Below are 26712 nucleotides of genomic sequence, written 5' to 3' on the forward strand. Positions count from 1 at the left end.
CTTATGGTTATAACTTTTTTTCCTGTGATTCCATTTTCTTTGTCCTAGATTTTTCAGAGTTTGGAGCATTTATAGAAACTCGTAGCTTCTAGAAGATTCATCTCCAGATAGCCGCAACTTGACTGTATATAAGTTTCAGTGCATTCTTTGTTCCTTCCTTAACTAGCAGAACTTTTAAGGAGTAGTGGCAGGTTGTTTTGTTTTTTTCTAATGAGTCTGTAAGTAGTCCTTCACTACTATTTCTTCTTAAACCAAACACAAAATTCCCTGCTGTTAAGCTTTCAGAGTGTTGTAGTTTTCTTTCCCCATTATGCCTGTTTTACAGGTAAAGTCTTTTTTTTTTTCCTCTCCAAATAGCCACTAGGTAAGGCCATATTTTCACAAAATAATGTCAAATATTGAACTAGTATGTTTAGAGAAAAGAATATCTTTGTAAATTATTTTTTATTTTAGAAACATTTTCTATTAGATGTTAAGAAAATTATTACATTATTGGTTCATAAATGTATAATTTAAAGAGATTAAATTACATATTAATGTAATAATTATACAATAATGATATAGTGATTAATATGATAATTTTTAAATAAAATCAATCTCTATTATGCATAGCAATGAGGAAAATCTTTTTCATTGGCTATGTAAATAATAGCTAAATTCCTGAATATGAAATAATAAGAAATACATAGTATGTTTTTTCTTTTAAACTAGTAGTTAATATGTGTAAGTATGGTCAGATACATGTATATAAAGTTTTTTAAGGATTGAAGCATAGTAAAATATACTTGTAAATTAGGCTGAAAAATAAGTAGCTTACTCTGTTAGTAAGTAAATACAAAATTAAAAATAAGTACCAACTGAAAATTACTAAATGGTATTATTATCTCTCTTTAGCCATAATAATTAGTTTGTGTGAGGCCAGAGTCATTGAGGATCCTAGAAAATAGCTCGGGTAGTAGATAAGCTGACATTTGCCCTCTTATCATGGGATTCATTAGCTCTTCTCTGAAGAGCATATAGAACACATTGATCCTGGATACATATCTTGTTTTTCTGAGGGCCTACTTTTCCTTTAAATCCACCTGCTTTTTTTCCTAGAGAGACATAGAAATAATTTCTGGCTCTTGTTCCACTCCTAACTTTTTTCCCCCACTGAAAACAGAGTGAATGGTGACACTGAGTTTTTCTAAAGGAACTTTATTTCCCATGCACTGTAAGATTGTATGATCATCATTAATCTGTATTGGGGCAATGTGTCATGCTGGCTGACAGTGTGGTGCTTCAGAATCACTCTAACTGGTTTTTATCCTGGCTCCTGTCTTTGCAAGATGTGTAATTTTCAGCAAATGACTTAACTTCTCCGTACCTCGTTTTCCTCTTCAGTTAAGTTGGGGTAATTTCATAGTGTTCTTAGGCAGAATAAATTAGATAATAGATGTAAAATGCTTAGCATAGTGCTTCATTTATTTTCAGTGCTTAATGTTAGCTGTTTTATTATCACCATCATCATATATATGTATGTTTTACAATTTAGTCTTCTTAAGTTTTACTGCCCTTTAATATGAGCAAAATGATGGCAATTAGGGAGAATGAGGAGAACATACTGGAGTCTTGATCTTTACACAAGTTTTTCTGTTTTGAGTAGCCAAAATACTCTATTAGAGTAACCATGACAAAAACAAAACAAAACTACCCAACAATAACACAATACCACCAAAACAATAAGCAAATTTGAATTTAAGATAAAATTAATGCAGCATTTATTCAGTAATTATTCTTTAATTACATGTAATTAATAACTTGGAACATTTTAAATCTAAAATGTATTATGTAATTTTTAAAAATTTTGTTTTACCTGGTAACATATTCTTTTTATCATTTCAGAATGATGATATTGAAACAGATATTAACAAACTAAAACCCCAGCAAGAACCGGGACGAACAATAGAAGATCTAAAAATGTATGAACACCTTTTCCCTGAGCTTGTTGATGATTTTCAGGTATAAATATAGAAAATTCAGCATCTTAACTGATTTTAATAAAAAGTTATTTTTTCTCCCTTTGGTTAATAATCACTGTTTTTATTTTCTTTCCATTTCTAAAAAGTGAAACTAGCATTGCTTTTCTGAGTGACATTGAATAATTATGTCAATATCCTGAGCTGCAGTTAAGCAATTGTAAAATGAGGGGAGATGGGCTGGGCGTGGTGGCTCACACCTGTAATCCTAGCACTTTGGGAGGCTGAGGTATGTGGATCACAGGTCAGGAGATCAAGATCATCCTGGCCAACAGAGTGAAACCCTGTCTCTACTAAAATACAAAAAAAAATTAGCTGGGTGTGGTGGCACGTTCCTGCAGTCCCAGCTACTTGGGAGGCTGAGGCAGGGGAATAGCTTGAACCTGGGAGGCAGAGGTTGCAGTGAGCCGAGATCTCGCCACCACACTCCAGCCTGGTGACAGAGCAAGACTCCATCTCAAAAAAAAAAGAGGGGAGATGGACTATTACATTTTTTGTCGCTTTAGTTTTTCTGCATCACTTTAATGGACATAGTTTTTTATTCAGCCTGGATTACAGAGCAAGTCAAGTTGATTGAATTGTTGGCAATTAGCTGGCTTTTGTGGTTCCTTGGATAAGTCTATGAAATTGCCCAAGATCTTAAAGTGTCAAAGAGTTTGAATTAGATAATCTCAAAGATTTGTTTAGCCCTTCCTTTGTTCCCCAAATTTCGTATACTTAATTTATAGTTGCTTAAAGAAAAATACTTTGTTGTGAGGTTATAGTTGTGAGGTTATAGGTGAGAAATAAAAAAGAAATATTTGTTGCCGGGTGTGGTGGCTCATGCCTGTAAGCCCAGTACTTTGGGAGGCCGAGGTGGGCAGATCATTTGAGGTCAGGAGTTCGAGACCAGCCTGACCAATATGGCAAAACCCCGTTTCTTCTAAAAATAAGAAAATTAGCCGGGCATGATGAGACGCACCTGTAGTTGCAGCTACCTGGAGGCTGAGGCAGGAGAATCTCTTGACCTGGGAGATGGAGGTTGCAGTGAGTCAAGATCGCACCATTGCACTCCAGCAGCCTGGGCAACAGAACAAGACTTCGTCTAAAAAAAAAAAAAAGAAACATTTATCACCTAGAGTTTACATTTCATGGTTCTAATCATTCAGGTTTCAGCTTGGGAACTTAGGAGCCTTAGATGCCATAAAAGATGCAACGACTGTCCACCTTCTGCAGCCCTCCCTGCCACCCCCTGCTCTGGTGTCTTGGTATTCCCCCTAGATTTGAGGTACATGAGAAGGTACTTTGAGATCAGGGGTAATGGAAGGCAGGAATGAAAGAGAAGGTATTTGTCAAAGGAAAAAAAAAAAAAGAAGACAGGAAGAGGCATTTGAGAAAGGGTACAGGTTGATTCTCTTTCATTCAACCTACAGCAGTTATCCATGAGCTCTTTTAACACATTTGTGTCTAGCTAAGAACCACTTGAAAATATCAGCAATAACAAATACTGCTAAATCAAGGCAGAAGAATACTGTGGAAAAAGTTTTGAGGAGGAAATCGATTATTGTGTGAAGAAGTCACCTGTTTCTTCTGTACCTTCTACTTTTTCTGTACATATGAGAAATATATACGGTAGGCCCCCCTTATCCATGGGAGATAGGTTCCAGGACACCCAGTGGATGCTTGAAACCAAACCCTTTATATACCATGTTTTTTTGATCTGATAACAATTGGCTACTGAGTGACTAACAGGTCAGTTGCATAGATATTGTGGATATGTTGGACAAAGGATGAGTCATGTCCTCGGTGGGATGGTCCGTGGTGGTATGCTACTCAGAATGGAGCACTCTTTAAAACTTACGAATTGTTTATTTCTGTACTTTTCCATTTAATACTTCAGACTGTGATTAACCTCCAGTACTGAAACCATGGAAATCAAAACCTTAGTTAAGGGGGCACTACTCTCATGTAATTACAAATTGTAGTTTTGATTTGGGAATAGAAAAAAGTAACCTGATTATGGGTATTAAGTCCAGGACTTTGATTCTTATCCTTTCACAAATGAGTTTTCTTTCTTCTAGATTGTGATGAGTTGTTCTTGCATTCTATGTTTAGATTCCCTGTTTTCTAATTATAGTTTGTCACCCGGAATAGGCTAACCTTGATGATTTCCTACATGGCAATTTATGAACAGCCGGCCATCTTGTCCATTAGTTTGGCTGCTCCTAGAGCAGTTTCCTGCTTTGTGTCTGAATAGGTGTGGCCAGGGTCAGATTGTAAAGACAGATCTGAGTGAAAGAGCTTCTCACTAAGTTACTCCTTTTTATTTTCTTTAAGTGAAAGATGCTGCTTCAGATATTTCAAGTAGTACACATTTATTAATGCATAGTCTATTCTGCTGTAAAGTTTTATATAGAGTAGCTCTATTTCTGTAGTGTATGTAATAGGAAATAGCATGTTGTCTTTTATTTACATAATCAGAAAATTATTTCTAAGGTAATTGTGTTGCCACTTGATTGTCATTTTTAAGTTTCAAAGGATTGCATTAATTGTACTTTAGGCTCTGTTTTTTGAAGTGTGTATTTGAATTTTAGGCAGCGATATGTAAGTGACGTGCTTTCAAGGATTAAAAAGATTGCTTGGTTCCAGATAGGATGTGTTGGAAAGAATATTCTTCAGCTATCTTTGTATCAATTTCTTGTACATCATGAGATAATAAACATAAATGAAGTTAATTTCAATTATGACTTTTTCCACTTTCATTTGTATATTATTTTCAGCATCAACCATTAATGCTTAAGTTTACTTTATGTGTTTGTTTCAATCTTGAACACTGCCCGCTTTGTTTCCAGATGTGTTAAGGCCACTATTCAGTGGCCAGATGGAAGGAAAATGAATGCTATTTGAAGGCAACGTATAGTATTATTAAAGTAATTATCAACATCCTTTGTGAAGTGACCTTACCATGCTTTTAAAGCTATGTTTATTTATTCATAGTGACAATTATAGTTTTATTTTCTCTTGTTTCTTGATGGCAGAATATTGAAAGTATCAAAATTCTGCATTTTCACAGTTCTTTTATTCATATGTCTGTGGTAGCATGATGGCATTTGCTATGTGGACTTTTGTTATATTTTGTTTTTCTTTCTTGTTTTCCTCTTGTTAAATTTGGTTTTAAATTTTTGTCAAAGTTATTCATGGAGAAAGTTTAAAGCGTCAAATAGTTTTACATAGGTAATCCTTTCTCACATGCTAAATCCTGAAATTACTTTTTGTATGTTTTTGAAGTTAATCCTCATATCTCTAAATAATATGTTTAAAGTGCTGTGTCTTGACTTTTGCTGCTTTCATTCTTTTTTATTTTCTTTTTTTGCATTGTCATCTAAGGTAGACATCCAGTAATTTTCAGCCTTATTCTTTTCATATATGTGTGTGTGTGTGCGCATGTGTGCACACACAAGGGTGTGTATGTATGCATGCATAGATAGGCTATAAATTTTCCTATAATTACTGTTTTTGCTGCATCTTATAAGCAGTAATTTTGATGTTTAATGTTTTTATTATCTTTACTCTGAAACTTTTTTTTTGATTCATTTGTTTTTTAAAAAATAATTTTTAAAATTGGCTTTCTAAAAAAGATAAAAAATTTTAAATCTTTTTAATTTATTTCTAGCATATAGTTGTAGAATGAGAAGACACATTCTTTATAATCATAACCTTTTAAAAATTTTGAGGCTCGTTTTATGGCCTTGGATATGATCAACTTTTGTTACTCTTTCTTATGTGTTTGAAAAGAATTCTATACTTGTTAGTCACAGTTGTCTATTTGCCTATTAGGACAAGATTGTTAATTGTGTTGAGAAGCTAAGTTCTCTTTTACCCTTACGGATTTTTATTCTTATTCTATTAATCACTGTGAAAAGTATTTTAAAAATTTCTCACAATGAAAAAAGTTCTCACTGTGATTATGATTATGAGTGTGTTTCTATTTGCAGGTCTGTTAGTTTTTTGTTCTATATTTTTTGAGGGTTATTACTTACTGTATATACATGTAGATTGAGTTTTCTTCCTTTTTGAATTGGACTTTTTATCATTATGAAGTGACTATCTTTACCTCTAAGATTCTAAGACAAAAAGCACTTTAAAAAAATTAATGTACTTATATTAACTTTAACTTTTCAGTATCCTTCGATGTGTATTTTTTAAACAGTGTATAGTTGGATTTTAAAAATACCAAATCTGAGTTTTGTCATTTAACTGGAGCATTTAGATCATTTACATATAATTACTTCTATATTTGGATTTATATTTATGAAATGTTATTTTTAATAGTTTTATCTCTTTATCTCTTTTTTTGCCTTCATTTGGATTATCTTTCTCTTACTCCACCATTTCCTTATTACTAGTTTTAAAACTGTATATACAGTCTTTTTTATTTTAATCAACTTTTTGAGGTATAACTTATATAAACTGTATCCATTTAAAGTATTAGTTTGATTATTGACAAATACGCAAAAATTCCAGTTACTCTAGATTTTCCAACATATTTATCAAAGTCTAAAGTAAATCAGGACCTTTCTTTCCTCTTTCCCTCAGCCATAAATGGAAACTTCGAATATTCTAACTACCATGACTTCCCAAATCAACATATATATACATATATACTTTTTTGACTATACATAAAAAGCAAAAAACATAAAAATAAAAAACATCAAGTGGGTTTTTTAAAAACTAGAGTTAAGATACATAAAAAACCTATTTGACATTACTGCTTTGCTTTTTTATGTTTACTGTAGACTTACCCACATTTTTACCACTTTAAAATTTTTCATTACCTTTTGTGTCTCAGACCTTCTGTTGGGATCATGTCGTTTAGTGGCATGTACTTGCATGTGCACTTGCGCACATGCTGTCTTGCCCTCCCTCCCCAAAAGTGTCTTTATTTTGTAAACATTCTTAAAATTAGTCTCTTTCTCTGACTACTTTTAAAAAATCAACTTTATTGAGTTATAATTTACATACAGTAAGTTTCACTTTTCAGTGAGTTTTGACACATTTATACACCTATGTGACTACCACCCATTGAGACAGAAATATTTCTTATCATTCCAGAAAGTCTCCTTGGGCCCCTTGTAGTCTCTTCATCTCCTGCACAGGTGACTGCTGATCTGCTGTCTGTCACTGTGACTAGTCTTGACTGTTTTAGAACTTCTTATAAATTGAATCATACAGCATTTACTTTTTAGGGTCAGGCTTCTTTTGCTGAGCATATGTTTTTGAGGTTTCCTCATGTTGCTGCATATAACAGTGGTTCTTTCCTTATTGCTTGATAGTATTTTATTGTGTAAATATACCACAATTTCTTTGTGGATGAGTGTTGGAATGTCTGAAGTTTTAGACTTCATTGGACTTTAATATGAGTAAAGTTGATAACATTTTGTGCACAAAATTTTTTGGGGTGGCCAGGTGTGGTGGCTCATGCCTGTAATCCCAGCACTTTGAGAGGCTGAAGCGGGTGGATCACCTGAGGTCAGGAGTTCAAGACCAGTCAGGCCAACATGGTGAAACCCCGTCTCTACTAAAAATACAAAAAATTAGCTGGGCATGGTGACGGGCACCTGTAATCCCAGCTATTCGGGAGGCTGAGGCAGGAGAATCGCTTGAACCCGGGAGCTGGAGGTTGCAGTGAGCTGAGATCATGCCATTGCACTCCAGCCTGGGCAACAAGAGCAAAACTCTGTCTACAAATAAAAAATAAAAAAAAAAAACTTTTTGGGGAGATATGCTTTCATTTCTCTTGGGTAAATACCTATCAGTGAAATTGCTGGGTGGTATGTATGGTAAGTATATGTTTTTATTTTATAAGAGACTATTTTTGGTGGCTTTTAACGTAACACTATTTTTGCTTTAATGCTACAGTTCCTAGTAATGTTGACTAAGTGTGGATTTTCTTTTTTAAAATCCTGTTTGGGATTTATTGTATTTGGATTCTGTGAGTTGTTTTCTCATAAGATTTGGAAAAACTCTGTGTTGTCTTCTTCGGTTACTGCATTTTGTTTTTGCCTTCCCTCTTTTGCAATTCTAATTGAATGTAGACCTTTTTACTCCCTTTCATGTCTTTTAACCTCTTTTTTCTGTTTTCCTTTTCTTTGCCTCTCTATGCTGCCTTCAGGTTATTTCATTAGAACTATCTGTCAGTTTCCTAATTCTCTTTTTGGCTTTATCTCGTCTGTCATTAGAAATATCTACTAGGGGCGGGGCGCAGTGGCTCAAGCCTGTAATCCCAGCACTTTGAGAGGCCAAGGCGGGCGGATTACAAAGTCAGGAGATTGAGACCATGGCCAATATGATGAAACCCCGTCCCTACTAAAAAATACAAAAAGTAGCTGGGTGTGGTGGTGTGTGCCTGTAATCCTAGCTACTCGGGAGGCTAAGGCAGAGAGAATTGCTTGAACCAGGGAGTTGAAGCTTGCAGTGAGCCGAGATTGCACCACTGCACTCCAGCCTGGAGACAGAGCGAGACTCCCTCTCAAAAAAAAAAAAGAAAGCTTACAAAATGCATTTAATCAGTCTTTCTGGTTTTCTATATTTTATTTCTTTGAACATATTAAATATGGTCATTTCTTAGTCTGAGATTCTGGTAGGTCTTTTTCAATATCTAATGTTTCTTTTGATTCTTTTTCCTTCTACCTTGTTGAATTGTATGTTTAGATTTCTTTTCTTTTTTATAATTTTGTATGTGGAAATTATGTGGAAACTCCAGAAGCTGTTGCTTTTGAGAGTCACCATTATAGATTGAATCCTCAAGGGCTTTTGGACCACCAAGATGACGTGAATGCAGGCTGCGAATCCATGTGATTTAATGGCCGGCTTTTAATACCAGTTTGTGAGTAGTGATACTTTTCACCATCTTGGAGCTAAGATTTAAAAATTTGAGACAGTTGGCTTTTCTTTTTATGTGTTTTTTTTTTTTTTTTTTCCTTTTATGGTGGGAGTATTTCTGGGACCTATATATTGAAGATGTAGTTCTAGAGTTTCATCTTTTTGAGAGGAAAATCACCTTAATGCCAGTTCAGGGTTTTTCTCCTGTCCTTCATTGCCTTTGAGATGGGAAAATCTGTACTCAAGGTCACCTGGTTTAGCAAATGTTTTCAAAGTGAAAGGTAGCTTCAGTCTTTAGCTTATCACATAGGGATCCCTTCTTCATTTGATACTTTGCCTTTATCCTTGCTTTCTTATCCACTTAATGACAAACTTAAAATATTTTAATATATGTAACAATTGTAAATATTTAATATATGTAAAAATTGTAAATAGTTCTGTGAGGTGGATACTTAGCCTATCATGTTTCCTGCAAAATGTGTTTTGTTTTTGTTTTTGTTTTTCTGTTTTTTTTTGAGACGGAGTCTCGCTGTCGCCCAGGCTGGAGTGCAATGGCGCGATCTCGGCTCACTGCAGGCTCCGCCCCCCCGGGTTCACACCATTCTCCTGCCTCAGCCTCCCGAGTAGCTGGGACTACAGGCGCCCGCTGCCTCGCCCGGCTAATTTTTTGTATTTTTAGTAGAGACGGGGTTTCATTGTGTTAGCCAGGATGGTCTCCATCTCCTGACCTCGTGATCCACCCGCCTCGGCCTCCCAAAGTGCTGGGATTACAGGCGTGAGCCACCGCGCCCCGCCCAAAATGTGGTTTTTAATGCAAACTTACTACCCCTTTGACCCTTTTAAGGTAGATCTACCTATTTCCTCCTTAGTGCTTCCACCGTCTTCTTGGCTTAGCTGTAGTACAGGGGATCCTGTGAATCATCTTTGAATCCTTGCTTTGTATACAGTGGACATTCAAGGAATAAATCACAATGGAAGATTCTTAATTTGGACTCCATAATGCATATAAGGAAATTAACCCAAATTAAAAGATAATTGCAAATCCAGAAAAATATTTTCAAAAAATGGGTTAGCTGGAGGATTCGTGTATGTTTGTGTGTACAAATTTTTTAACATGAAAATGTATACCATAAAAAAAGAAAACCCTGTATCCAGGAACAAAAAAGTTACCTATGAAGAATTGCGACTGATTAACAGATGTATAAAAAAGTGTTTGCTTCCCAGTAGTCAGAGAAATGCAAACTAAAATAGTAGTAAGATAATATTTCTTATCCACCACATTAGAAAAATTTTTTTAAAAAACCATAGTATCGAATGTTGGCAAAGAAGAGAGCAGTTGAAATACTCTTATGTATAGTTACTGGGAATATACATTAATACAAGTGTTTCTGGAGAGTTTGGTGTTCTGGCCAGTTTGCATTTTTATAATTGATTATAATATCTGATTCTGCAGTTCCATATCAGTGCTTAGGAAATCATTATAAACAAAGCAAAAACTCTTTGCAAAAAGATTTTTATTGCAGTTTTGTATAATAACAAAATTTTGGAAATGACTTAAATATACACCTTATTTATCTGTTTAAATCATCCAAAAAAGAATGATCTGGCCCAAAATGTTTGCCACTGTCATTCAGAAACCCTGCACTAGGATCTTATCTTTCAAAAATAACTCATGTCATGACATCGCTCCCTGTCATGGCTTCCAATCTCATTCAGAGTAAAAACCCGAATTCTTATAGTGTGCAAGGCTCTCCAGCACTTGGCATTCATCGTGACATTCATCTTGTCCATTCTTTCCCAGCTATCCCATCCTTGCTGTTCTTTGAACACCTCAGGTGTTCTTCCAATCTGGGAGCTATGTGCTCTAGTCCTCTCTGCCTGGAATGCGCCCCTTGTGTGGTGCCCTCACTGTCTTTGCTTGTATTTCATCTGCTCATGAGGCTCCCTAACCAATGGCATTTAGAGTTGCCACCTACCTCTGCTCTCTTGGTACTCCCAATCCACATTACATCCTGCCTGTCCCGCCCTCATTTTTTTTTTTGAGACAGAGTCTCACTTTGTCACTCAGGTTGGAGTGCAGTGGCATGATCTCGGTTCACTGCAACCTCCACCTCCTGGGTTCAAGCGATTCTCATGCCTCAGCCTCCTGAGTAGCTGGGATTACAGGTGTCCACCACCATGCCCAGCTAATTTTTGTAGTTTTAGTAGAGACGGGGTTTCACCATGTTGGCCAGGCTGGTCTTGACCTCCTGACCTCAGGTGATCTCCCTGCCTCAGCCTCCCAATGTGCTGGGATTACAGATGTGAGCCACTGTGCCTGGCCTTGCCCTCCCCCCCCCCCTTTTTTTTTTCTGTAGCGCTTTACCCTTCTAATGTTCTATATGTAAAATATATATCATATTTATTACTTGTATTGACAGTCCTCTCTTCTACCCCTATACAAATGTAAGCTACAAAAGGGAAGAGTTGTTTTTTTAAGTGTCTTAAGTGCTTGAGACAAAGCTTGGCACAAAATAGACACTTCATAAATATTGCACAAAACAGACACTGTAATGTTATTGAATTAATGAATAACAATTTAGTTGTTGTCCCTAATAGGATTTTGGAGTCTTTACGTTTTTCTGTTAAGAATTCTAAGATTTCCTACATTTCTGTGACATGTAGGCATTATTTTTATAATAGAAAAAGTAAAGTAGGTGTTATGAATTTTGTTGTGGTTAAAAATTTTGTCTTTTTAGTGAAATGAAAACATATCCTGTTTTATTTTAAAATCTCCAAAAATTTCTGAAGCACTATATAACGTGAATGTAGTTTTGTTAATATGTTTTAATATTTACAGTTAAAAGATTAAACATTCTTTTATTTTCAAAGGACTATGATTTAATCTCCAAAGAACCAAAGCCTTTTGTATTTGAGGGAAAAGTACGTGGTCCTATTGTTGTTCCTACGGCAGGCGAGGAAACATCTGGGAATTCTGGCAATTTAAGAAAAGTAGTAATGAAGGAGAACATATCTTCTAAAGGAGATGAAGGTGAAAAGAAGTCTACCTTTATGGATCTAGCAAAAGAAGATATTAAAGATCATGATAGAACATTACAACAGCAGCCAGGTGATCAAAATAGAACTATTTCATCAGTCCATGGTTTAAACAATGATATTGTAAAGGCCTTGGACCGAATTACATTGCAGAATATTCCTTCTCAAACAGCCCCAGGTTTTACTGCAGAAATGAAGAAGGACTGCAGTCTTCCTCTTACTGTCCTTACCTGTGCTAAAGCATGTCCACACATGGCTACTTGTGGAAATGTTCTGTTTGAGGGAAGAACAGTTCAGCTAGGGAAGCTTTGCTGCACTGGAGTTGAAACTGAAAATGATGAAGATACGGAGTCAAATTCATCAGTAGAACAAGCATCGGTTGAAGTACCTGATGGACCAACACTCCATGACCCAGACCTCTATATTGAGATTGTGAAAAATACAAAGTCTGTCCCAGAATATTCAGAGGTGGCTTATCCCGATTATTTTGGTCACATTCCGCCTCCATTCAAAGAGCCTATTTTAGAAAGGCCTTATGGTGTACAAAGGTGAGTTGCATATTTCTTCCCTCTTCTAAATAAGGCTATTGTCAAGATATGAGGCAGTCTTAAAAAAATTACTTTGGGCATTTAGGAAGATAATTACTGTGAGTTACAAGTTACTGTATTTTTAAATTCTGCTGTGGAAATTTTGCCTTGTTTTGAAATTGTCTTTGTTGGTTTACTTTATTTCTTGAGCTTATTCCTTATTCAGATGAAGCCAGAATGATAAACCTGACCATTGGATAGTTTAGAAATTTTCTATTATTACTGAATCTTAAAATATGAAAACAGATTATTTAATAATCTTTGAGTAAATATTCTTAGCAATATTTGTTAACTTAGTAATTTGTCGTTTGAACTTGAGTTAAGTATATGATTTAAAAATAGGCTATAAATCACAACAGGGCAACTACAATCAACAGTAATTTATTGTGCATTTAAAAAGTAAAAGTATAATTGGAAGAAAGGTTAAATACTTGAAGTGAGGGATACCCCTTTTACCCTGAAGTGATTATTATGCATTGTATGTCTGTGTCAAAATATCTCATTTACCCCATAAATATATATATATATACCTACTGTGTACTAACAAAAATTAAAAATCGAAAAAATAAAAATAGACTATCAATGAAGCAATATAGACAGTATAATTTTGTAAAGTTTGAAATTTTAATTGGAAATATATAAGATAAAAATACAGGATTCATAAAATCAATAAGGTTATTAAATATTGCCAAGTAAGATTAGATATTGCAAATAATATTAAATATTGCCAATGAGTGAATATTTGTCATACAAAAATATCTTTTTTGGTGCATTTGGACTGGTTTTGGTGATTATGGAGAAGGTTTTTTGATAATGGCTTATATCAGTATCTGAAAAAAAATTGTATACCCTTGTTACTAGTATGTAATGAACAAGGAAGAACTTGCTGTATTTGATTATCTTTAGACTATAAGTTCCTTCAAGAAAATAACTGCATCTTATTTTTTTTTTTACCTGTAGCATCTTATATAATTCATTATTTTTACTTGGCAACTTAGTGTATGTTTAATGCCACTGGTTGGCCCCTTGATCCACAGGTGTGTCGTCCCATATGTCATAGCATCAGAATGGGGGACTTACTTCCCTGGGAAAGTTGTGTGGGAGTGGGTCTGTGCCAATCTACCATGTTACAGATGGCACCATCCAGAGGCAGCTGGCCTCGTGGAGTGCTACAAGTGGCCTTCAAAAGGCCCATGCAAAGCTCTAACTCAGGAAATCCTCTGCATGGTTGGGTTGCCATCTTGCAGCATGCAGTACATACACTAAATTAGAAATGTTTGCATAGCTCCATAGAAAGAATACACAAGCCTGGGAACCAGGAGGTGGGAACAGAAGTGGCCCTATTTAGTGTAGCATGCAGTATCCACCCAGGGACTTGCTGTTTTCTGTCCCTCCACCTCTGGGCTCTGCAGGGTTAGAAGTCCTCGTTCCCAAAGTGGGTGCAGTCTTACCACAGAGTGCAATGTAACAACAAGATGTGGTTGCCAGTGGGCTACTCTGGACTCCTTGTGTCTAAGACCAGCAGGTGAGGGGAAAAGCATACCATTTTGACAAGTGATTGACCCAGATCAGCTAATGGAGGAAGGGTTGTTTTTACACAGCGGCAATGGGTTGGCTATGTGTGGAACATAGGCAATCCAGTGATTGGCCTGTTGCCTACTCCCTTCCTCAATTTTAACTGTGAATGGACACGTTACAGCCACCCTGGAATAATGATTCCCAGGGGCTCACACTGCTCAGGAATGAGCGTTTGGATTGCTTAATCAGATAAGCTATCAAGACCTGCAGAGGTGACAGCTGAGGGTGAGGGGGATTTAAATAGATCCTGGGGCCTGGGTGCAGTAGCTCACCCCTTTAATCCCAGCACTTTGGGAGGCCAAGATGGGTGGATCACTTGAGGTCAGGAGTTTGAGACCAGTCTGGCCAATATGGTGAAACCCCGTCTCTACTAAAAACACAAAAATTAGCCGGGTGTGATGGCACACACTTGTAGTCCAAACTCTTCAGGAGGCTGAGGGAGGAGCATTGCTTGAACCCAGGAGGCAGAGGCTGCAGTGAGCCGTGATCGTGCCACTGCACTCCAGCCTGGGTGACAGAGCAAGACTCTGTCTCAATAAATAAATAAGTAAATCGATCCTGTAAGTAAGTAAATTGATCCTGGGGGATAGAGATGAGGGGTTGCAACCCTGAGAACAATTGCAGTGATTGAGGATGAACTCTGTCCCAGTGTTTTTCTTCCAAGTTTCCCCTCAGGAGAGGCCTACAGGAGCATATCTCATTGTGCCTTGGCATCTGCTTTTTGAAGAACCTGAACGACCCACCTGGAGTGAGTCAGAGTCAGGCAGCAACTTGATATTTCTTCTTTTCAGCATCATCTCTTAGGCTCTTTACCTCTCCAAAGTCAAAGATATCATCTTGACTGCAGAAGGCACTTCCTGAATTTTAAGTGCTCTTTATGCCCTGAAAGCAAGTTTTGTTATTAAATTGCCTCAAACTGAAAGCATTTTCTCTTACTAGCCTGTAATATTTGAGGTAAGGTTAGAAGGAAGAAGGATTATAGAAAAGAGGCATAATTTTATATAAGCCTCTGATTCTCAGCCTTAATTTTAACCACCAAGGAACCCTCTAATTTCTTCTCATGGACTTTATATTATGAAAGCTTTCATCGGTCAGGACACTTACTTAGATATTTTACCTGTTTATGTTAGTAAGGGACATATATCCCTCCCAAGCAGTGCTTCTGAGCAACATTCGATAACCATTGCTAAACTCTATTTACTTGATTGTATATATCAATATGTAAAGAAACTTAACGTCTTAATTAAGTGTAGATGTATTACAGTTAAATGCATGATGACTTTGACTAGCTGTCATATCTCTGTGAATGTCTGTATGCAGATTGAGGACTACCACCCTTAGCTCTGGTGACCTCTGTCCTCTTTGAGCAGCTATTTCTGATATTGGGTTTTGTCCTTGCCTGGCTTGCTGGACCTTTCAGGTAATATTGTTCTATCCATGGTTCCAAGCTTCGCTTCCTCTCTTTCCCTGACTGAGCCTATACTGATGATGGAGGAATTTATACATACTGGGAGTTACTGTGACTCTTCTCCAGCCTTCTCTGTCTTAATTTTTATGATTAGTTTTCTCACCTTGTTTCTGAAACATGGATCTCAGAATTATCCTGCAAATGCAATCTACAGATTAGAGTCCAGCTTCTTCCATATATTAGGGCATCTGTAGGACTTTTTCCTGAAGTAATTGACATTCTTACTCCCTGTGTACAGTGTAATATACCACTGAGTTCAAAACAAAGCTTTAAGTTACATTTTTGATAGTGTGAGGTAAGTAGCATGATAAGAAATCAAAAGGTGGATGAGAGTTGGTACAGGTGCTTTAAACATAGATATGTTGGTGTGCAAGTTAAAGTGCAAAGGAGATGCAGCTAAAGGAAACAAACACACAATTCTGGAAATTTAAAACTGTTGTTGGCCAGGCGTGGTGGCTCACTCCTGTAATCCCAGCACTTTGGGAGGCCAAGGCAGGTGGATCACGAGGTCAGGAGATTGAGACCATCCTGGCTAACACAGTAAAACGCTGTCTCTACTAAAAATACAAAAAATTAGCTGGGTGTGGTAGCATGTGTCTGTAGTCCCAGTTACTCGGGCACCTATAGTCCCAGCTACTCACTTGAACCTTCGAGGCAGAGGTTGTGGTGAGCTGAGATCGCGCCACCGCACTCCAGCTTGGGCAGCAGAGCGAGACTCCATCTCAAAAAAACAAAACAAAACAAAAATAAAACAACTCCGTTGTTACCTGTATTTGCTCCTAGAAGGTTTGCGATGAGAAAAACAGGATTGGCTCCAAAACACCTTTGAGAATTGAGTGATCCACGTCTCTTCAGAAGTTTCAAAGATTTCTTTCCCTGTAAAGATGTTTTCCCATTGATTTTCATGACCTTGATGGAGATGTGTTCTGATTTGTTGCTGCAGAAATAAGTCATAAATTCTGAAGCAATCTAAAACATTTGTCTGCTAGTCTCATCATCATATAATTGTATGGTGGTGACTCTTACCAAGTTTGACTTACTGGTATACCTGTGTTTCAAAGAACACCTTTCATCGTATTTGTCCCTCCATTTTCATACCATATTTGCCAACATTTCTGTGGGTATTAGATAGTTGACATGCAGCAGGAGTATAACCATATTTCACTGTGGAGTTGTAGCCCTGAGAACGATTGCATTGTTGGAGATGAAGTTTTCATATTTCAACAAAACAATATAATTCTATTTATATTACTTAGATGTATAGGACTTCCCCAATAATGTTAATCACCTTAGCCATGACTGCTACAAAAAATAAGGTATTTTTATTTAAAAATGTTTACAGATTGTGTAATAGACAACAGTACTTTGGTATTTGAAAGTTATTGCCTTTCCCCTCCTAATTTTATATATTCTTTGCAAATACAGTCAACCCTTGAACAATGCAGAGGTTGGGGCACCAGCCCCTGTGCAGTTGAAAATTCAAGTATAACTTGATTCCCTCAAAACTTAACTACTAATAGCTTACTGTTGGCCGGAAGCCTTACCAGTGATGTAAACAGTTCACACTTATTTTGTACGTTATATATATTATATACTGTATACTTGCAATAAAGTAAGTTAGAGAAAATAAAATGTTATTAAGAAAATCATAAAGAACAGAAAATATGTATACTAATCATTAAGTGGAGGTGGATCACCATATAGGTCTTCATCCTTGTCATCTTCTTGTTAAGTAACTGGCTGAGGAACAGCGAGAAGAGGATAGGTTGGTCTTACTGTCTCACCAGGGGCCAAGGGGAATGAAAATCCACAAATAAGTGGACCTGTGCAATTCAAACCTGTGTTGTTCAGGGGTCAACTGAGTTTTTCAAGTGTTTATATGGGAGTTACGGTGAGCAGTGCAGTGTGGATCTTCGCAGGTGCATACTCCAAAGCCTCCAGTCTCCCTTTTCACCTTTTTACCCATTATTTTTGAATAATGGGTAGGAAACTCTTCAAAATTATTTGTTCCTCCAAGTAACACTAATGTGAGACTTGAAGAACATATGTGTATGGCAGAAATGCTTGGATAATTGGGTTAGACTTGATGAGAGGGGTGAGACCATATATGTGGTGAGACATCTTGTCAGGGCAGGGCAGGATGCTCTCTGAAAAGCAAGTTTTAGACTTAACTCTCCCACTCTGTGTGTGTGTTCGCGCGGGTAAATAACTTTATTTCTCTAGATACCAATTTTCTCAACTTTTTAAAAGCAAAGATTAGATCAGTGTTTGTCAAATTTGGGTTGATACTCATTAGTAACCAATATTCAAATAACAGTGTGTTACATGTAGTACAGCTAAGTATTGTTTCATAATTCTTTTGATTCACCTCTCTGTTTCTCTATTGTGGGCTTGTCAGATCTTTAAAATGTGTTTCTTGTTGGTCATATTAAAAAAAGTTTGGTTGTCGTTCACCTAGGTTAGGGTTGGCATACTGTGGTCCGTGTGCCAAATCCATCCCAAATCTGCCAAATCTGCCTGGTTATGTTCAGCCCATGAGCTAAAAATGGTTTTCACATGTTTAAATGGTTAAAACAATTGAGAGGAAAATAAAGCTTCGTGGCACATGAAAATGATCTGAAATTCATATTTGTGTCCACAAATAGCACTTTGTTGGAACATAGCCATGTCTTGTTTTTTTAATGCATTATCCTTGACTGTTTTTGTGCTACCATGGCAGAGTTGAATGGCTGTCATGTGGCCTGCAAAGCCTATCTGGCTCTTTGTAGGAGAAGTTTGCTGACCCCTGTAGCCACTCTGAGGGCTTTATGGTTCTATATTTGTGATAAAATATCAAATATAGTTCAGGTTAAAGGTATTTCCAAAGTACTCAGAAATGCTTATTTAAAAAAATACTTTGAGGATGGTAATTCTGGTTTGCTTATTTGCCTAGTCTTCTGCATCTTGTTTTTGAGCAAATGATGACATTTTGTGAATTATTTGCCAACTTATCACAGTCCCTACCTGAATGCATTGTAAATGAATGATGTCAAAATTAATGAAGAATTACTGTTTTATCACTTTCAGGAAAGGAAGCATTAGACTCCTTTAAATTAATTCAGTGAAAATATCCTGATTGTTATTTTGAATTTCTACTGTACAGTTTTCTTATGTGCAATCACTGTTTTAAAGAAAGTTCAGTATAAAATGAATAAAACTTGGTTAAAAATCTCTTTACCTCCAAATGAAACAGTCCATTATAAGTAAGATTCATATCTCAGTGTAGATAGCACACTAACATTTAAAAAATTGTATTGTAAACACATACTGATGATTACTTAAACCTATATTTTTGGTTTAAGTTGGATTTAAAATTAAAATTAAATTCATCTCTTATTTTAAAATATGCTTAGCATTTTTGGTGCATTTTTTTCTGTTTTCATAGTCCATAACATTAGAGAGTAGGAAGAAATCACTTTTTGTCCCGTCCTGCAGAGATAACCATTATTAACATTTTGATTTATTTTCTTTCCATTGTTTTTTCATATATTCTAAAAAAAAAAAAAAAAACTAGGTTTTTTTTTTGTTTTGTTTTTTGTTTTCTTTTTGAGACAGGGTCTTGCTCTGTCACCCAGGCTGGAGTGTAGCGGTATGATCTCGGCTCACTGCAACCTCTGCCTCCCAGGTTCAAGTGATTCTCTTGCCTCAGCCTCTTGAGTAGCTGGGATTACAGGTGCATGCCACCACGTCTGGCTAATTTTTTGTATTTTTAGTAGTGACGGGGTTTCACCGTGTTAGCCAGGATGGTCTCGATCTCCTGCCCTCATGGTCTGCCCACCTCAGCCTCCCAAAGTGCTGGGATTACCGGTGTGAGCCACCGTGCCCAGCAAAAAAAAAAAAACCTGTATTTTTAAAAACTTTTTATCATAAATTACAATTTTATATAATATGTAATGCCTGTTTTAAAAAACATTCAAGGTATTTAAAAAAATACGCTTATGAAAATAAAATGAAAAATAAGGGAAAGGAAACGGTGAAAACCACAAAAGCATGGTTAACTTCACTCCAAATGAGAGAAATGTAAATTAAGATGTACTGAGATATCATTTTCCACATATCAGATTGGCTAAAATCTAATTGAACATCACATTCTATTGATGAGGTTATGGAAAAACAGCCTCTCTCATACATTAAGGGTGGGAATGTCAATTGAGAATACCACTGGTAGAGGGCGATCTGACAGATTCTATCAAGATTAATGTGCATGTTTCCTTTGACATGTCAGTCCCACATCTGGGAATTTGTGAGATATGTTTATTTCATAAATTTCACACATCTGTGTGCACACATAGTTTGCATACGTGTGAAGTGGCATTCAAAGTTTTTCACTGCAGTATTTTGAGATTGGATACAACTCAAGTGCCTATCAGGGACTAGTTAAATAAATTATGGTGTAACCTTTTTATGAATAATGTGCAGTGGTTGAAAAAACAAAAAGCTGTCTCTACCCGATAGAGCTGTAAGATGTATTATTAAATGAAATAAACAAGGTGCTTGTTTTATGACATTTTAGACTTTGTATCAGAAAGAGGGAAAAGCAATCTACATTTATGTTTTCATCAAGTAAAATCTGGAAGAAAAGTAATAAAAGTAGTTCCTGATTATGTGGATGGAAGACACAGGTTGTGTTAATAAGTGAGACTTTTCATTTTTTGCTTTTATATCATACTTGATTTTGTGTAATGCCAGCATATTACCTTTTCAGAAATTTTAAATTAAAAAGTAAATAAAGAATTCTGGCAAAGGCAAAATAAGGAAACCAAAACCCTGGATTTCTTATATGAAGTTTAGAATGGCTTGGAAAACACAGGTACTTCTGGAATTGAGGCAATAGTGGAAGTATTGGTAGGAGCAAAAGCAGCAGATAACTTTTATTAAAGGCATTTTGTGGGCCAGACACACAATTCAGTAAGAAGCATTTTATATGCAGTGTATATATGCATATAAAATGTGCCATTTGATACTATAGCAGCTCTATGAGGAAGGTGCTATTATTTCTCTTTATTTTACAGAAGAGTAGGTTGAAGCTCAGGGTTGTTGAGTTATACTGATGGTAAATGGCAGAGCCAAGAGTCAAACCCTGGTCTATATCATGAACCTATCCTGTTGATCGTATATATGTACTGATCACATATATATGTTATACTCTCTGTAAAGAAGATGATCTTGAATCTTCTTTCTAGCAGATACAGATAATAATACGGAACCTCAGAGCATACTGTTAATGTGATGAACATTTCCCGTAATGTTCTTACAATAAATATAGCAATGAGATTTACTAAATTATTTCTTGTAGTGTTGCTCTGTGGTTGAAAACCTAACAAAGTACAATTTTGCTGGTGGCCACATATCACATATTTTTTTGAGTATGGACCGAATAGGCTATATATTTTCTAGACAGTCCTGCATAAATTATTCCTTTCCATGCCAAGTCTTTGATAAATGTTGAATGGCAGTAAGTTTGAGGTTATAGTCCCTGAGAATACCTAGATTATTTGTTGTTCTGACTGGAAAGCCATGTATTTCAATAGGTGGCTGGGGTAAAGGAAGGAAGAGTTGTCATTCTTTTATAAAAAAGTTGATCTGCTTAACATAAATACATGTCTGAATAAAAGGCTGTTTCCTCTCCCCCTTTTTTTTTTTTTTTTTGTGTGAGACAGAGCCTTGCTCTGTCGCCCAGGCTGGAGTGCAGTGGCGCAATCTCAGCTCACTGCAACCTCTGCCTTTCAGGTTCAAGCAATTCTCCTGCCTCAGCCTCTTGAGTAGCTGGGATTACAGGCGCCCGCCACCACACCCAGCTAATTTTTGTATTTTTTAGTAGAGATAGGGTTTCACCATGTTGGCCAGGCTGGTCTCAAACTCCTGACCTCGTGATCCTCCTGCCTCGGCCTCCCAGAGTGCTGAGATTACAGGCATGAGCCACCATGCCCTGCCTCTCCTCTTTATTAAAGAGGGCTTAGGGCAGGGCAAAGATTTCCCTCAAGTATTTTAGATCTAGTCTAATATAAATGGGCAATTATGTCCCCCAAAATACAGCGTTAGAGGTTTACAAACAGGTATATAGGCCATTTTCAACTTGTACATGATTTGGCTTAACTTGCAGAGTGGCATTTTTTTTTTTTTTTAAACCAATTGCCAGCCTTTAAAATTTGGGAGATTCCACATCTCCCAAACAAGTCCAAGTTTCTGGTGTTTCTTGAAGGTTGTCAACAACCTTTACCTCTGTTTCCTGCCTAGCAGCAGTCAGCTTGTTTTTAGACAGAAGCTGTGTCCTCAGTTTTCCACAGTTCCTGCCTGTCAGCCTCACTCAGTTCTCGTACCTGCTGGCCCGTTGGGCCCCAGCTCTTTGACGCTGTTTTGCGTTATGGAACATCACTGTGGAACTGAGCTATTAAAACTAGCTTCTCATAACATTTTGCTAAAAAAACAAAAACCAAACCTTTGTGAATATTAATATTTACATATTTGTGGCATATATCAACCTTATTAATTAAATAAATTATTCTGACAAATAGATATATTTAGTCATTCACCCATACTTGACCACTTAAATTTTCGTGTGGTGTATTTTGAGTATGTGAAAGTGCCATATCCTTCACTATTGACCATCTGGTTGATGTAAATTCTGAATTTATTTATGTGTTACTATAATTGATAGCTTTTAAAAAAGCTTGTTTCTTTATAATTGGCATTTTAAAGTTATGACATTAAACTTACATCAAGAATGTGTAGCTTAATTTTTTGATACTAGATCTTTTTTTCCTGATAGATTATTATGTCAGTAATGAGTTATTTTTTATAGAATAAAATTAAAAGTAAATTATTCTTAACTGTTTAACTAGTAGATTAAGATTAGTTTTAGCATTATACTTTTTTTTTAGTATCCTTTGTTTATATGTTTAACTATCATACCTTCTGATATTTTCCTGGTAATTTTTAATTTTTCAATTAGGGTAGGTTCTTGGCTTATTTTAAATTTAAGGTTATACTGTGATATTGTTAGGTATATTTCTAAACTATATGAGAGTTAATATCTTTTTATCATGGAAAAGTATCTTCGTGCAGAAGACTAGTTTCAAATTTGCCTGAAGTTTAAGACTGTCAGTGTTTAATGGATTCTTGAGATTTTGTTATAAACTATTTTGGTACACTTTCTCACCCTGCTCTCAATAAATCTATAAACCACAGTTCTTATCTGCATTACTTATCTTTAGCTGAAACGAACTAACTTGAAATTTAAATCAGTGCATGTAATCACCTTCTTCTTTAAGAATAAGTTTTACATGAGAAGTAGCTATGTGTTAACACTAGCAGGACTTTGTGGCCAGTCTACCTGGAGTTCCAGGCAGTCTGGCTTTAGGAACCAAATCTGTTCTGTTTTGGCTATATTTTACTGTCCCCTATGTTGACACAGTTTGGTGATTATTGTCTTCCTTTGCTTAAATATTGATGGGGTAAAGATTGTGGGTCCTATGGGTGACTTAGTCTTCTAGGACAGTGGCAGGGATTGTAGGAATTTTTATTTTGTTGGACTGATTCAGGGAGAGATCAAGTCTAGAGAATTTTGTGTACTCAGGGAATCATCCTCTGCTCCCTCAAACGGGTGTTTCCCTTCCCTCTACCTTTCCTTTCCCACCACAAAAGAGAGGAGAGATTCTACAGAACATGCAGGCTGACTGCCAATTGCATTTTAGCTAAATTACAGCCAGGTGGGTTTGAAAAAAATTCTTCTTATATAATCTCTGGCTTTTCACATCTTTATACCTTCTCATAATGCTGCTATTATGTATACAGAATTATTTGCCCAAGGGTTAGATAGTGAAACCACACCATTTCTATGTAGAAAGGCATAATAGACATTCAAGGTTTTTTTTTTTTTTTCTTTTTTTCTTTTTAAATGATTGGAATTGTTGCTGTATTCTATGTGGTTATTTTCTAGAACTCAAATTCTGATGCTGATTTTTGTCTTGTTACGTATTGCTAATTTTTTTGTATGCAAAATATATAGATAGAGGAATGATCATTTTTATTTTAAGAAATTTTTATCATATACTTTTTTCATTCGAAATTTATTTTGGAGAAAGTTGTACATTAGTGTATAATAATATATTTTGGTTAAACCTTTATGATTTCAGGACAAAAATTGCTCAAGATATTGAAAGGCTAATACATCAGAGTGATATCATAGATCGTGTGGTATATGACTTAGATAACCCAAAGTAAGTCTTGACTTTAATAAACTTTTATTAGTTTTACGTTTTTCTATAAAATTTTAGTATTATTTCTAAAAGATAAAAAAAATTCTGTGAAAAATGTTGGTAGTTTTTAAAATAATAAATAAAAAACATAGTTAATTTATAAGTAGTTGCGACTTAATTAGGTTTTCATCCTTTGGAATGTAATGGTAATGGTAAATCGTGTTTACCTACTTAACTCTATCATGAGATTTTGTTTATTTTTAGGTAGATTTTTAATGGGCTTAAGGTAAAGGTTACACAGTGATGATGTATTTTTAAAAAACTGAAATTACTTTCACTTAGGAGAGTGGATATTTTACATGAAATGCTGGCTTGTCCTGCAATACTGAGCCTTCATTTCATTAGGATAACAAATTACCATCCCTTTCGAAGGAGCATCTGCTTGAGACTTCTCCACAGTCCCCACCACACCCTGTTGTCTCTCACTGCTTATAATTGGCTCAGTCATTTAGGTTGCCTGCTCCATCTTTGGAATGCATTTTTTTGTGATCCTTGATGTGTTAGTCATTTATTATTTAGGATTTTCACTGATATCATCACATTTTAGGATTTAAATGTAAGTAAATAAATGAAAATTACAAATATTGAGTTTGACTTTTATTTAGTCATCTGCCTTCTCATATGAGAAATTCAATTAGCCCTCAATGGCTTTCTTCTCTCCCTCAACATACTAATATTTTTGGAAAATTTCACATCTTGCCAATCATATGTGGAGGAAAAAAACACTTTTTTTTTTTTTAGATGGAGTCCCATGCACTCTGTCTCCTAGGCTGGAGTGCTGTGGTGCAATCTCGGCCCACTGTAACCTCTGCCTCTTGGGCTTAAGTGATTCTCCTGCCTCAGCCTCCTGAGTAGCTGGGCCTACAGACACATGCCACCACGCCTGGCTAATTTTTTTGTATTTTTAGTAGAGACGGAGTTTTGCCATGTTGGCCAGGATGGTCTCGAACTCCTGACCTCAGGTCATCTGACACCTCGGCCTCCCAAAGTGCCGGGATTACAAGCGTGAGCCACTGTGCCTGGCTAAAACACTTTTTTTTTATTTTTAAAGTTTTGTTAGATAAGAGTATAAGCTGTAGCAAAGCTAATGACTAAATTTGAAATAATACCGTTATAAAAATGAGGAAACATATACCTTATTTATTTAATTATTTCAACATTGATAATTCTTTGTCAGATAAGACAGGCAGAAGTGGTAGGAACAGAAACTCAGGAACCCTGAGTGTGGCATACCAGTGCTATTTTGGACAGAATTATTGAGCATCTTAGAGTCCTAGTCTTCTCTTAATTAGAGAGTAGGCTCCAGAAGGGCAAGAGTTTGCATTCAGTCAGGGAACCAAACAGACATATGTCTCAAACAGTATCTGGCACCTAGTAGATACATGGTAGATGCTTATTTAATAATCAATATGTAAAATGAGGATAATACGTGTGCTTCTTGATGCTAATTAAATAAGATAATAGGTAATTTAGCTCTTCAAATTGAAAATATTTTCTTCAGAGAACTGCATCGTTTATGAGAATTATTGCTGCTCAGTACAGGTCATAGCAGTTTTAAAAATGTTCTTTTTTGTATAAAAATAAGTATTTTAGAAATGACATGCATTCAGTGAGGCAAAAGTTCTTACTATATCAGTATAAACATAAGAACAAATCTCTCATTGTAAGTTTTGTCCATAAATCTTATCCACATTTAATGTATTGATTGTGCTTGTTTTGTGCTTTAGCTTAAAAATAATGAGGAAGGTGATATGGCAGTAGTGATGTATTTTTAATTATAATTTTATTTACTTTTTGCTCATCTGTTTAAATGCGATGTATTTTAATATATTTACTTTAAAACTTCTATTTAGTTACACCATTCCAGAAGAGGGAGATATTTTGAAATTTAACTCCAAATTTGAGTCTGGGAATCTGCGCAAAGTAATTCAAATTAGAAAGTAAGTCACTTAAGATTTTCTCATTTTGTATGTGCACAGATATTTCCTAATTTTCATCAGATTTCTTTGTCTTCTATTTTCAGAAATGAATATGATCTTATTCTGAACTCAGACATAAACAGCAATCATTATCATCAGTGGTTTTACTTTGAAGTCAGTGGAATGCGGCCAGGTGTTGCTTACAGGTTTAACATCATTAACTGTGAAAAGTCCAACAGTCAGTTTAATTATGGTAAGACAATTTTCTTTCCCAATTGAGATGGCATGCAGGCATCTTAACTGTGGAAAAGCAGTTTTTTTAAAAAAATTATCAACTTTTAAAAAATGTTTCAGTGTCTTGTTTTCTCTAGTTCTCAAAATTCAGATATTATGCAACCTTTTTAATAGGTCAAGCTTTTGTTGGTGAAAAAGAGTTACTCTTGTATAGGCAAGTCCTTTAAAATGTAATGATTGATTTCATCCAAATTGAATGGAACTAAAGGTTTATTATGTATACTCCGATGGTGACATCTGATTGTGTAATTTTTCTTCTTTAGCCTGTTAATATGGTATATTATGTTGATTGATTTTTGAATGTTGAATGAACCTTTTTTATTTGGAATAAACCCCACTTGGGATAAATCCCAAGTGGGATTTATTTATTAAAAAAAAAAGTGTGGAATAAACCCCACTTGGTCATTGCGTATTATAAATTGCTAATATTTTGTTAATAATTTTTTCATTTCTGCTAGAGAGGGATATTGGTCTATAGTTGTCTTTTTTTGTTTGTTTGTTTGGTACTGTATCTGCTTTTGGTATCATGGTATTACTTCATGAAATGAGTTGGGAAGTGTTCCCTCCTCTTATTTGCTGGAAGCACTTGTGTACCATTGGGGTTAATTCTTAAACTTTGGTAGAATTCTGCAATGAAACCATCTGAATCTGGAG

The 26712-nt window shown here is 35.8% G+C and overlaps 1 protein-coding gene across 6 annotated transcripts in view; it reads left to right on the forward strand.

Annotated features, from left to right (window-relative positions):
* AGTPBP1 (ATP/GTP binding protein 1) overlaps nt 1-26712 on the forward strand; it is a 197102-nt gene that overhangs the window by 97652 nt on the left and 72738 nt on the right. For all 6 annotated transcript variants that reach the window (XM_030809308.1, XM_030809316.1, XM_030809325.1 and 3 more), the window contains 5 exons: nt 1885-2001; nt 11751-12463; nt 23723-23806; nt 25699-25785; nt 25869-26017. In XM_030809308.1, the coding sequence (XP_030665168.1) occupies nt 1885-2001; nt 11751-12463; nt 23723-23806; nt 25699-25785; nt 25869-26017 (1150 nt within the window). The remainder of the gene's footprint in view (nt 1-1884; nt 2002-11750; nt 12464-23722; nt 23807-25698; nt 25786-25868; nt 26018-26712) is intronic.

The sequence above is a fragment of the Nomascus leucogenys genome, chromosome 1a (assembly GCF_006542625.1).
Source record: "Nomascus leucogenys isolate Asia chromosome 1a, Asia_NLE_v1, whole genome shotgun sequence".
NCBI lineage: Eukaryota > Metazoa > Chordata > Mammalia > Primates > Hylobatidae > Nomascus > Nomascus leucogenys.